General features: G+C 46.1%; 1 protein-coding gene across 1 annotated transcript in view; it reads right to left on the reverse strand.

Moving 5' to 3' along the window:
- The window catches only part of INTS11 (integrator complex subunit 11), a 21,319-nt gene extending 7,332 nt beyond the window's left edge, over positions 1 to 13,987 (reverse strand). The window contains exons 1-11 of the mRNA XM_075906646.1: positions 13,851 to 13,987; positions 12,426 to 12,601; positions 10,991 to 11,088; positions 9,876 to 9,949; positions 9,433 to 9,661; positions 6,747 to 6,845; positions 6,608 to 6,642; positions 5,708 to 5,846; positions 3,822 to 3,886; positions 1,381 to 1,570; positions 302 to 385 (exon numbers count right to left, since the gene is read on the reverse strand). Of these exons, the coding sequence (XP_075762761.1) occupies positions 302 to 385; positions 1,381 to 1,570; positions 3,822 to 3,886; positions 5,708 to 5,846; positions 6,608 to 6,642; positions 6,747 to 6,845; positions 9,433 to 9,661; positions 9,876 to 9,949; positions 10,991 to 11,088; positions 12,426 to 12,453 (1,041 nt within the window). The 5' untranslated portion in view covers positions 12,454 to 12,601; positions 13,851 to 13,987. The remainder of the gene's footprint in view (positions 1 to 301; positions 386 to 1,380; positions 1,571 to 3,821; positions 3,887 to 5,707; positions 5,847 to 6,607; positions 6,643 to 6,746; positions 6,846 to 9,432; positions 9,662 to 9,875; positions 9,950 to 10,990; positions 11,089 to 12,425; positions 12,602 to 13,850) is intronic.
- Positions 13,988 to 14,016: the final 29 nt, after the last annotated feature.

Consider the following 14,016-nt stretch of genomic DNA (forward strand, 5'->3'; position numbering starts at 1 on the left):
ACAAATTCTGGCTCCAATGAAGTCAATGGCTAAATATTCACTAATTACATGGCTCAGAGTTGGACCAAACGCAACATGCCATTTAGAAAAGCAATTCTGAATCATGCTTTAATTAAGAAAGTCACCTAGCTAGTGGTTATTACTAACTGGTGGCACATTCAGATAACTGTTACAGTAAATAAAGGCAAGCTACATGCAAAAGACTTTCCTGCCATTCTTATCACATAGTGAAAGCTTATGTCTAAAACTACTGAGCTAGAGCCCCCCACGAGGCATCATTTAAGATCAGTGAATTTATTACCATGTTCTTTTCATTCCCTGCCCATTTCCTGAAGATCTGGAGGGATTGTCCGGCATGAAGCATACCTGGGGTTGCAAATACAACCTAGGTTTAAAAACAAGAGTGTTAGGAGCTGCAACAAGATGTGTTTTTCCCTAAGGATTAGAAAACAGGTTTCCCAAATTATGGAGTGCACACATATGGACAGAACCAGGAAAGTTCCATCCCAGAATCTATACTGTACCACATAAAATACAGTACAGTTTATACTCATTACAGCTGTAGGGTTTTGAATGGAAGGAGGGTAAGGCACAGGTTACTTTTTCAAACTACACCTTATTTTCATCTAATAAGATTTCCATACAACAAAATACTTCAAAATTCACATTTCTTAATAAAACCTTCAAGAGTTTTTAATCAGCCTGTAGTATTATGATGCTTTCTGAAGGATTTACTGGGAGGTAGCTAGAATAGGAATCTGTCAAAATCAATAGTTAATGTACAACATGTTTAAAGGGTTTATTTCACAAGTTTAAATTTAAAGGGATTGGTTATAAAAAAAATATAGTTTGGGTCAATGCAGAGGAAATGCATTCAACAGATTTGCCAATGCTAGATTAATATACTAATACATTGACTTCACTGCCCTGCAACCTAGATCTTTAACGTATTTATTCCTTTTATCAGATATGTTTAAGACAAAAGCTTCATTATGCTGCACGTGATTGGATGTTTTCATGCAAAAATGTGTATTCAGTAGGGATTTGGATTTGAGTCCCAGTTTTGCCACAGGTTGCCTATGTGACCTTGGGCAAGCTACTATGACCTTCAAGTTACTTAATCTCTCTGGGTCTCCGTTTCCCATCTGAGGATAACAGTAACTATCTCAGAGAGGCTCTCAGTTGTGAGAAGTTCAAATACTATGGTAATGGAGATCATAAACATGCTTAAGCTGCATGGCTTCTGTTATCAATGGAAGCTGAGGACCAACAGGCTCTGTAATAGTAAATCAAGCACCTTCCTAGCCCAGACAAAAAACAGCACTAAAGCAACTCCTATCCATGCTCATCAATCCTATGACGTTCTGAACCTCTACATACCATTGGCCCAGGGTTATCGGCGAAGGCCCTATCAAACGCCTTGATGTGTTTGAATTCGAACATGTTTCTCTGGACAAAAGTTTTCCGGATCTTCTGATTAGTCCATGTAATGAAGAGCTTGTAGTAGTGATTGGCCTTCTCAGTCAGCCCCATAGAGAAGTAAATTGGGGCCTTCAAGTTCATTCTTTCCCTTTGGGCAGAGAGAAGAGTCAGCCAGCCAGTTGTGTTAGCATATGTGGAGTCCTGGCCAGAGTTCTCCGTAAGGTGCCCACCCGTCCAGGCGTACACCAAGAATTTCATTCCCTGCCCATCCCTCAGCAGAGCTGTGCAGCCATGGCCCCAGCTGCTCCCAGCAGCAGGGCCACATGGTGGGTGGCTGCCCCTCCCCTGGAGCAGCTAGGCAGCCACCACATGGCAGCTGCTGGAGCTGGAGCCTGGGATGTTGCACTAAAAACCTGCACCATGGCTCCAACTCCAGTCCCAGCACATGGGGCAGACACCCGCCCTGCAGCCCAGCACCCGGGAGCAGCTGGGGCTAGGGCTGTGTGGCAGTGCTGGGGCCAGGACCGCAGTACTAAAAATATCACCACGGCCCTGACTTGAGTACAAGCACACAGGGCACACTGCCCCCCTCTGCCAGGATTGGAGCTGGGGCCAAGGTGCCATGTTTAGTATTGCAGTCCCATCCCCAGCCACTACACAGCCCTGGCCCCAGTTGATCCCAGGGCTGGGCTGCGTGGTGGGCAGCTGCCCTGCGTGCCATGACTGGAGCCAGGCCACGGTGCAGCTGCTCCTGAGCCAGAGCCAGAGCCACAGTACTAAAAATAGCACTGCAGCCCTGGCTCTAGCTCCACCCCCAGCACACGGGGCAGCCACCCGCCATGCTGCCCCACCCAGAAGGTGCAGGTGGTCAGGATAAAAGAAGGTAAGGGGAATGTGGGGATGAGGAGAGGAAGGGACTTGTGCTGAGGGAAGAGGAGGGAGCCTAGGCAGGAGAAGAAAGAGGAAGGCACCAAGTGGCAGGGTGGAGGAGAGACAAATGCCTGGGGGCCAAGAGGAGATGAGGGGAAAGGCAGGGGGAGTGGGGCAGGAGGGGAGATAGGAAGGTGTCATCGGGGGTTGAAGAGAGGACGGGCAATGGGGGCAAAAGGAAGGAAGAAGAAAGGGGAGGAGTGGGTTCAAGGAAAAGAGGGGTGGGCATGAGCAAGGCAGGGGATGGAGCAAGTCATGTGTGAGGTCGCAGAGGGGTGTGAGGGGAACTGGGGCAGATGTCGGTGAGGGGGAGGGCACCAGGGAGGAAGAGGGAGGCACCAGCAGAGTGCAGGGGGTAAGATGCAGGTGCCAGGGTGATTGTGGGTGTGAAGCAGAAGGGCAGATGCAGGGAGGGGAATGGAATGAAGGGACAGGCACCAGAGGAGAGAGAGAGAGAGAGGGCGGGGGGGGGGGACAGAGGGCAGTGTTAGGAGAGGGGGCTAGAGGAAGAAAGGGCAGGTGCAGAGAGGAACAGGTCCCAGGAGGGCTGAAGGGAATAAGAAGGGCAGGAGCCAGGACAGCAGAGAAGGGTGAGGTGTGGGAGGCAGCAGCAAGCACCAGGGGAGCAGATGGGGCAAGGGAAGGATGGGAGACATGGCAGCAGAGGGGAAGTGAGTGTGTTTTATAACTTGGGTGCCACAGTGGCACACATCCGAACAAGTACCCATGACCCCAAAATTGGTGCACAAGACAAAACTCACTCCACTCATGGATGGAAAATCTTGGAGGGAACACTGGGGGTCCTGAAACACCTTTCAGGTGCTGCCCTGTGTGCTCAAGAATCAGTGTAACAACCTAAGACTTCAGTCATATACTTAACATAGGGAAAATAAATCAATATCACTGCTATGTCACATTAATGTTAGATAATCCAATTCTCATTGTTAGCTGCTCCAGACTTCCCAATTTCAAATGTTACACATGATGCTATGGGGCATAATTAAGAGTAATACAGTTTTAGATTATCATAGATGTGGTTCCATCCCAGACACAGCCTCTCCTTTCTGATCCTACCATGACAAGGTTCATGAAAAAGGACTTATTTGGCCATTTCGCGCCCCCCCCCCCCCCAAAAGGTACTTGTTGCGAGGATGTAGAGTTTTGCAAGGCCAGAGGGTATTATGAAATTCAGGAAGGGAAAAATGTAGACTCAGTGTTTGGGGGCAAGGTGAGACATGACTCAAAAGAGCAAGATATTGTAGAATAATGTGGGAGAGATGGAGAGACTAAAGCACCAAAAAATACACTACATGGAATCAATGTACGCTAGTCAGCATGGGCAGCTACAGACTAGAGGACAAAGAGATGAATATAATACTGTCTATGACAGTCAAAACAGACACCACAGAATCATGGAAAAAATGAGCACAGATACAGGTTTTAAATGGAGAAGTTGAGGCTGTTCTTACCAGAAAGTTTCCAATAAAATGCAAAGTTCCTGGGCTCGTCCCAAAGCAAAAACAGGGATAAGAACCTGCAATTAAAGTGTAGGGTTACTACACTACTTCCAAATACTATGCCAAAATAACCTGCCTTACTTGTGTCCACAAACATCTACATTTGCTCACAACAGAGGCCCATTAATTTTGCAGATGCATTCCATGTGCCCTCCTTTCAAAACTTTCCCTCCAGAGGGAGCAATCTTCTTGATGTTGCTCTCCCCCGCCCCTTCATAATTTGTTCTTAATGGAAGGAAATAGTGCACAATTATTGAAAGCAACCTCCCAAGCTCCCTGGATTCTTTCACTATAACAGGGTACATGCTTTAAGGGAATCACGCTGTTTTTTTAGCACTGCAAGGAAGCTTCCAATAAAACACTGTAAATAAAAACAAAGCCACATTTCTGGCATTATCTATGGTAAATTACACTGTGCCAAGCACTTTTCATTTTAAACTGCTTTACTACAGTTTAGCCACTCATATCCTAGCAGTAACTATTTTAGCATGCCAGGGGATAAAGAGCATAGGAGACAAACACAGGTCATACACACAGCTGCCTACTTGGACAGTTTTCACATGTCATTTCATGTCTCTAATACGTTCTTCTATCAAACTGTTCACTGATGCTTGCTGCCAACTAGCAGGACCTTATATTACTGATTGTTTTCCTGATTCAGTGACAATTTCATACTTAAGAAGTCATCAGTTAGTTCTAAGATGAGTTTCCAAGTGAGAGATCTGTGCGTACACCACATCTATGCTCAGAAGACTCACTTTTTATCCAGATTTTTCCCTCACTAGGACCAGAACAATTAATGAAGTATATGACCAAAGTTAGTGAGAATGAACTAATGTACCTTTAACCAAAATAAAACCATTAAAACTATAAATATGATTGCCATACAGACTGCACCTCCCATTTTATCAGCAATTAATTTGATTAAAACTTCAGAAATTAAGGGCTACAGCCACACATAAGTCAGCCTATTTTCTTTGAAAATCTAGTGACTTGACCACTGGCTCTATATTATTTATTTTAGTGTTGATCCAACATCCACCTTTTAATAAGATTGCTTTAAGGCATGTTTTATTCTGAAAATTCTCTCCCTGGATACAGAAAATCATCTTTTAATTAACAGAGGGAGGCACTGAACAAAATTCTGAGTGAGCAAGGAACAAGCTAGTGCCTCAGGAAACCCATAAAATCACAAGAGCCAGCTAGAGTTAAAAATTGCATTCAGATGTTATTAACATTATTAAGTACCACCATGCCTCATGTAGATAACAAGACCAGTTGTTTACTTCTGACTAGAAAAGATCTGAACACAAAAATGGGAATGCTACATGCAGTGCATTCAAACATTATATAGGAACCTGTTTGTAGGTTAATACTTATCTTTGGGTTTTTACACCAAAGTCTGCTAAGACTCACAGTGGGACATGGAATACTGAGATGAGTGCACTGGTTAACCATTAGTTAGAAATAATTTTTAGCATAAGAGCAAAGATTTTAATGGATCCAGTGTCAATTTCTAGAGTTACATGACTACGAACAGTGTAGGGCACAAAGTGCATAATCCTGACTCTCAGGCACTCTTATCGTTGTATCTTTAAGCTACACTAACCTTGGCATTTCCCTTCTGCTAGAACAACAAAAATATACATTTAACCCACAGCTTAGGTTTAAGCAGTAAAACCAACCACCAACTTTACTTGGTGGAGGAACAGGGCTGTCATCAGGCTGTGCAAGAAGTCAGCTCAAATATTAGCCATAAAAGCCCTCGAGAGTCACCAGATGCCCATGCTTCCTACAGACTAGAAAAGGCCCCAATTAGCTTATGCCCCATACCATACCTTCCCTCCTCTCTCCACAGTTTCATGGACTTTCTTCAGGAAGTCCCTCTCTCTGCAGCGTTTGGAGTCTCTGATAGTTGTGGCATACGTGGATTCACTGATTAATAAATCTGGACGACACTTATCAATCCAGGCAGCTCTAAAACAAAACACAACAACAAGACTATCTAATAGACAATACATAGAACTTTAAAGGATGAACAAGGAACATCATTATCCCTATACTATAGATGGGAAAACTAAGACCCAGAAATGTGCAGTGACTTGCTCAAGGCCACACAGGAAGTCAGCAGCAGTGCCAGGACTCCTAACTTCATTACACAACACCGCAATTATGGGTCGCTAAATAAATCCAGTCTACAATATGGAGACTAACACTACAGATTTTTATGACAATTTGTAGTTTATTTACTGTCATTTAAGAATTTACATTTTATTAAAGATCAAGCAACATCTGAAATCTTTGATACACATAAATATACTTCTACTTTAGCACTGGCAACATTCAGTACTGACAAAAAAAAAAATCATGCCTCACTGCAAAAAATAGCATTCAATCTAAACTATCTTTGAAGACTAACATCTATAAAAGATGCCATGACAGGAAAACATATGGTACATTTAAACCCAATTATTGTGCAGCCTTACAAAGGACATTATCTTGACTGGACAGCTGAGAGAATACTGCAGAAGTGCATTCACAATCTGCCTAAACCCATTTAGTTCTATATTTGAAAACTTCATTTATCTTTCCAAAAGAGAAGGTACTAAGTGATTTAGTCTCCTATCCTAGAACACAGGATCAACACTAATGGTTTCCCATACATTAACAGGAGTTGCAGATCTCCCACATATGGAGTAAACAAATTAAAATTCACAACGTCTCTGTGCCCTACTTACCCTAAGTGTCTGTCTGGTGTCATGTTATAATCTCCCTAAAGGAAGAAAAGAAAAACAAAACCCATTTACTGCCTCAAAGATAAATGGACACATACCATACAAAGGAGATGTATGCATCTAGAAGTGTCTGTATACTTACAGTATATACCACAGACTCAGAACCAACTCTAATCTGGAACATGGCTGCTCCTAGCACATGGCCTGCATAGTACGCCTTGATTTCCAGCTCATCGTCTACCTACATAGACAATCAAAACCACATAGTCAATGTTAGATACCCCTCTCAGAGGTTAAAGAGAAATCAAAAGTGGGAATTATAAGCACTGACGGCAGTTGATTTTATTATGGTTTCTTAACTGCTAATTTTCTGATCCCTTCCCAAATACAATTATCCTCTTCCCACCCTTTGAGTTTGAGAGGCATCATCCTCTATATCAGTGTTTCCCATTTGGTGCTCCACAGAACCCTGGGGTTCCGCGAAGAGCCGGCATTCCCCCACCCCCTCTGAAAGAGAGAGAGAGCCAGCTAGCTTGTTTCCCATTCCTCCCTGGTGACGCAGAGGCATAGGGAGGTGAAGGCAGAGGGAACAGTTCTCCCGGCCAGCACAGGAGCACAGGGGTGACGCCACGTGACCCACAGTGGGGAGGCAAGCACTTCCCCTCCCCAAAGGAGCCGGTGCACGCTGCCTGAACAGATGGGGCTGTGGCACCTGGCAACTTAGTTCTGCCACCTTACTGAACAGTACGGGGGATGGTCAGGAGACCCGGGTCTGCGCAGCTCCAATTGTGTAGGCAGCGTGCTCTGCCCTGGGACTCATCGCGCCCTCCCACCCTTCGCAGGACGGCATCGCAGAAGTAAGTTGCTGGAGTGCAAAAGCCCCTGCTGCTCAGGCAGCATGCACGCCAGCTGTTTGGGGAGGGCAAGTGCAGTTGCACACTTCCCAGAACCCAGAGGTGCTGCAGGATTGTCAGGTACTGGTTCCAGTTGCCCCTGTCCCCTGCCCAGACCCCCCTTGCCCCTCCCGCCCCCGAGTACTCTGTCCGCTTCCCCCAGCACCCAGAGCACCCTGTCCCCGGGTCCCAGCACCATCCTGTCCCCGGGTCCCAGCACCCTACCATCCACCCCAGGACCCTGGCCCCGGCCCCAGCACCCTGCCACGCACTCCAGCACCACCCTGTCCCCAGCCCCAGCATCCTGCCCCAGCACACCGCCACCTGTGCCAGTATCCTGCCACCCAGCAGCACCCTCTTCCCGGCCCCAGCATGCACTAGCACCCTGTCCCTTGCCTGCACCAGCACAGTTGGGACCAGTAGTGAGGCTGGGGGAGGGGAGGGGGGAAGGGAGGATGGATTGCATATCACTTGTGTGGCTCCAACTGACTTTTCTGTGGGTCAGTGACCCTTGACTCAAAAACAGGTTCCTCGCTCCTCTTAAATAAAGACAACACTAAAACCTTTTGAGTTTGACATAGTATTTTATTTAAAAATGAAGCCTGGCCAACATGCCCCCAATTGGGGCCAAATCCCCATCTCACTGCAGCATCATAACACTCCTGCACCACCAGACCTCAAATCTGAGCCTATTATACACTGGAATCCCGTCCTGAGCCTCTCACAATCCCCAAACTCCTGCATCCTCATATCCTCAGTCTTCTGCCACAACACTCCTGCACCATCCACACATGGCAAATCTGTGTCATGAGCCCATCATACTCCCAGCCCCTTGCCCTGAGCCACTCACATATGCAACCCAAACTCCTGCACCCTCACATCCACAAGCCTGTGACTTGCTTGGCACCCCAACCTTCCACCTGAGCCCAACATTCCTCAGCCTGGAGCCCCCTCCCAGAGCCAGCATTGCCTTCTCTTGCATCCCAATTCCCTCCCAGAGCTTGCACTTCTCACCCCTTCCCACACCCAAATCCCTCATTCCCACCCCAGAGCCCACACCTGTCTCAACCCAGTGAGAGTGTATAAGGGCTGGGGAAAGCAAGTGATGGTGAGGAGAGGAAAAGAGATGATGGGGCCTCAAAGGGGTGGGGCCTTGGGGAAGGAATGTGATTTTCATGCATTGGTGGGTTCCCCCCCCCCTTTTTTTTTTGCTTGACAAACCTAGGGGTTCCTTGAAATTCTGAAAAGCTGAAGAGGGTTCCATGGCCAAATAAAATTGGGAAACACTGCTCTATATCAAAAGTCACACTATGGCAGAGCCAACTTCAGATGCATTACTACCCCGAATAAGGGATTTGATTGTGCCCAGAGAGTGCTTCAAAATCCATAGCCTGCAAGACAGATGCACCAGCTCATGCGATGCTTCCACAGCAGTTGCTAAAAGGACTCTGGGTAATCTTAGTCTCACCTTCTTTCTATTTTGTATTGTGTGTCTGCCTGCCTGTCTTGCTTTCTCTTGACTTCTTCCACTCCACCCTGTCCATTTCTGGTCTCCTTTGCTTGTTTCTTTTTCATTATATACACTTTGGTTTTTCACCCACTTATTTTGTATCTTTGCTAGGTGGGGAACAATGAACACTGCCCCACTCGATACATGGAAGGGCTGTAGAGGAAACTGATTAGATCATACTGCTGGTTGAAACAGAAAACTGACAAGAAACACATCTTAAAACTTGAGTGAAAGTGCTTCCTAGTTAAAGCAGGCATGAGGAAAGCAGGGCAGAGCGCCATTCCCTTTTGGCCACTGACTCACTGTCTGACCTTGGGCACATCACTTAACCTTTCTGAAGTGAAGAAATAGAAGACCCTGTCCCTTCCCGTCTTCAACAGATCAACTGATTTACTTTGACAGTTCCCCAGGGTGAGTCATTTTACCTGGACTGTCTGGTGAAGGTGGACAGCTACCACTTTTTTCATACAATCTTTAATCATTTGGGAAGTGAAGAAGTTAGTCTCTCCTTTCTTATCCACTGTGATTTTCCTGTAATCCTCCAGCAGGATGGGGCAGATGGCTTTGGTAGGGTGCGTCATGTATATGGGTCCATCATAGCCAACCATTTCGCTGAAATACGGTAAAGCTCCACAATGGTCCAAATGAAAGTGGCTGTGAAGGAACATCCAGAATGAAGAGATGACACATAGGCATTTAGCTGTTCATGCAAAGTATTGAGACACCCTTATCTAACCTTTACAGCAGGAAACTGCAAGCCATTAAAAGGTGGCCAGATTATTAATGTAGGAAGGGAAAGCAGGAGAATTATTTTCCAGTGCTTTCCTCTTCTGCATCAGAATAAGACGACAGCAAGTTTTTGTTTTACCTGATAATTACACAGTCTAGAAAGTCAGTCAGCCTTCCATTCTGAGTAATGTATGAAAAATCAGGAAAGCGTCTCTAAAAGACATAAAAGCAGATGATCAAATATTAAACAAAGCAGGTTACTGAATTCACAACATGACATTAAACAAATGGCAGCCGACCATGTATATTATGAATGCACTGTGATCTTATTACAAGGCAGAACAGGGAATGCTGGCGTCGCCAATAAGATGGATTGCTGCAGGCTAATCCACAAAAAAGGGATGGAGTACAGAGTGCAGCAAGAAAAAGAACAAGACTATCACCAACGGGAGATTTTATTTTGATCAGCAAATCAGATAGGTAACTGATTCATTTAAGCTTCATGATAATTCTCATTAGTAGGTTTCATACACCTTCACAGAGTTCTGCTAAAGACGGTAGTTTGTGCTTTGTTTTATGAGTTTTCTTATCTTCACACAGAAATTAAGCTTATGCTTCTCTTTATTTGAAGCCATCAATTTTCAGGCATTGAGAGCCAAAACAACAGAATCAGGAGAAGAGAGGACCACCACTTACATCACCCTATATCCAACAAAGCATACATGCATCAGGTGTTGGTTTGGGTCTCATCAATCAACTGGCTGGTAACAAAGCTCATCCCAGCACCAAACTAATGATGGCTTTTATGTTTTAAGGACACAGGAAACCTCCTGCCACCGAGTGAAATGATGCTGAAATGCAGCATCCATTGCCCTGCTGATCATCTTTTTAAGGTTTTCTATTTGCCCCACAATATCCGGAGGATGGGAGGTAGAACTGCAGAACAGAAACATACATGAGGAAGAGGGGACATATAGCCCCTACATGGGAGCACAGAATTTGCCAAATGGAACATAGCTCTATCAAGTGTGGTAATATAACACCAGCAGTAGTTAATACTGAACGTTTCAGAAGACAGTCAGCCCCCACCTAAGACTGCACCAAAACATTGGGCTGGATTCTTTAGACAATTTCTAAATGATGCAGGGTACAGCTAGCCAAGTAGATTATGTAGCTCAGGCATTCACAGAACCAGAAGCAGTTTTAGAAAATGCTCAGCAGATGAACCTTAAAGAGTCTTTCTGCCATACTTACATCATCATTGTAGCCCATGTGCATTCCGCAGTCTAGCATGACATTTTTCCCTGCAATAGACACAAGGATGCAACTCCGGCCCACATCCTGGCCAGCCCCTGGAGCACAAGAAACAAAGACAGCTGCATCACATGTCCATATAACCTCTTAAACCTTTATAAGAATCTATAGATTTGACGCTCTGGGAAAACACTAGCTAGGATGAAGCTCAATACCCCTGTTAAAAAGGCGAGTATCATTTAGGAATGTAAAATCCTGATTAATCAGTTAACCAGCTAAACGAGGTCCCAGCCTCAGGACTGCTAAAGCCACCACCAGTGGCATGAGGCCCCCAAGCCCAAGGCTGCTGCTGCTACCACCACTGGCAGCAGGCGGCTTCTGGCCCCACTGAGGCAGCCCTTCACCCATGGCAGGCTGCAGGCCAGGGGCTGCTCCTGGATACTAGTTAACCAGTACCCAGTAAGCATCACCCAGTAAGATTAACCGGTTACCCATTCAGATCCTTGGTATCATTATCCTCATTTACAAAGGTGGGAAAACCCAGGCTCAGACAGGGAAATGACTTGCCCAGTGGCACACAGTAAATAATTGACAGAGATGGATTAGAAACCTGGATTTCCATCTCCTATAGTCACTCCTCTATGCCATAGTGTCTCACCATTTTGTGAAAGCGCATCTATCCGTTTAGCTCCTGGCTTGTCAGTTTCAGACCAGAAGACACATAACAAAAAGCATTTCTACTGATATATGTAAGGAGATGTCAAACAGTTTCTCACTAAAACTGCTACCATCTTTCAGAATCATCCTCTGTATACAGACTACACACAGAGCCACAGCCCTATAAAATAACAGCAACCATGATTGAATTTGTGTGCTCCATAGGACAAAGTCCCCCACTGAATCTACGGCATTGTTAAAGAATTAATACTTTGCACACACTGTGCTAATATGTATGCAGAAGCTAGAAAACAAGAGGTTCATAGCACATTCCAACTTCAGTAGAAAGAAACATTTTTGGGGTTGGCAGAAAATAGTGTCTGCCAAATTCAAAACAGGAAATAATATTTTGCACTCGTCTAGCTCTTAATCTACAAAGCAGCTTATAAAAATTAATTATTCCTTTCACCATCCAAAAGCAAGGTTAGCAACATGTTTGTGTCTTCATGTTTGCAAAGCAAGATTAAGATCACCTAAAGAAAAAACAAATCTGAATGCAGCATACTAATTACACCAACGTAACATAGTAACATGTAAGTGCAAGTATGAGACTGTAATGAGCTCTTCTATGCTAAAACATAGAACGAAGCTTGAATCTCTTACTATCTGTATTGGAAATATTTCTAACTAATTTTAATTCCTTTAAGGCTCTATCACAGCATCCAAACATTTTCTACTATTCTATCGATTTCAGCTCCATTTTGTGGTTTGAACTTACCCAAGGGGGTGACTTTTATTTCAGGCATTTTAAGTACAGAATAACTTTTTGAACCGTGTATAGCAGGCTACTTCAGAGATGCCATAACTGAAAAAAGGAAAATTCAGCCTGTCTTCAAACTGCTGATCTATTTACTAATATCACACAGAAGAGTTCAGCTGAGGACCCATGGCTTCCTAGAGTGAGGCAAGAATACAGAAAAGAAAAGGGTCAGCTAGCTTGCACATTATAAGAATCATCTAAAACTGCATGCCTGTCTCCAGTATAATTAAGGCTAAGGTTCCACCAAAACATAAGCTGGTTTCCTTGGCAGCATTATTACAGTGTTTTACAGTCACCTACTCCAGGATTGATGGGACCACAGAGACTAAAATAATGTTGATTCAGTTGAAATCAAAACGTTAGGAAAAAAATTAAAAAACAACAAATGGTCTGGCAGCACTTTATAGACTAACAAAACACGTAGATGGGATCATGAGCTTTCGTGGGCACAGCCCACTTCTTCAGATGAACGGATTTATTTGTAATTTTTTGACATTAAAAATGAATGTTTGGATAAAAACTGAAATGCCCTGTCACAACAACATACAACAACCCTTTCCATTTTCAGAATACAACGTTGTGAGATTGTGGTTCCTAAAAATTCTTTCGGAACAAGAATAAATGTTTATTTAAAACACTGTAAACCGTTCAGAGAGGCCAAGAACAGAAAATTACAAAACAAAATGTTCCGGCTGACCTGAAACCAGAGTGGGGTTTGGGTTTTTTTTAGTTATTTTGTGGGAAACATCGAAGAGTGTTGTTTTTATTCAGTCTCACAACACAAAGACTTCATAGGAAGTTCCCCGAAAGCAGAGACCCAGCCCCCACCAAGCTCTAAGGCCTGCCCAGCGAAAGGGGCGTATGCCGGCACTGACTGCAAGGAAAGAGACCCTGCCCGGCACCAGGCCCTCCCCGCAGCCCGGCGCCCCCCCCCCCACAAACCGCCCCCCTCGCGCAGCCCAGGGCCCCCCCTCCACAAACCGCCCCCCTCGCGCAGCCCAGGGCCCCCCCTCCACAAACCGCCCCCCTCGCGCAGCCCGGCGCCCCCCCATCACAAACCGCCCCCCTCGCGCAGCCCAGGGCCCCCCCATCACAAACCGCCCCCCTCGCGCAGCCCAGGGCCCCCCCTCCACAAACCGCCCCCCTCGCGCAGCCCAGGGCCCCCCCATCACAAACCGCCCCCCTCGCGCAGCCCAGGGCCCCCCCACATACCACCCCCCTCGCGCAGCCCGGCGCCCCCCCCATCACAAACCGCCCCCCTCGCGCAGCCCAGGGCCCCCCCACATACCACCCCCCTCGCGCAGCCCGGCGCCCCCCCATCACAAACCGCCCCCCTCGCGCAGCCCAGGGCCCCTCCCCCGCTCGTTCCCAGCCTCACATTACCCTAGGCCCGCGCTCCCCCGGACGCACTGCGCTGACAGCCCGCGCAACGCCCCGCCCCCAGGACTTGGAAAGGGGCGGGACCCGCTCGCCTTCCCCGTGACGCAGGCGCACGGTCTCTCGCCTTCCCAGCGCGCGCCAAGTCAATGACCAGCGGCCGTGTCCTTCC

The sequence above is a fragment of the Pelodiscus sinensis genome, chromosome 23 (genome assembly GCF_049634645.1).
Source record: "Pelodiscus sinensis isolate JC-2024 chromosome 23, ASM4963464v1, whole genome shotgun sequence".
Classification (NCBI taxonomy): domain Eukaryota; kingdom Metazoa; phylum Chordata; order Testudines; family Trionychidae; genus Pelodiscus; species Pelodiscus sinensis.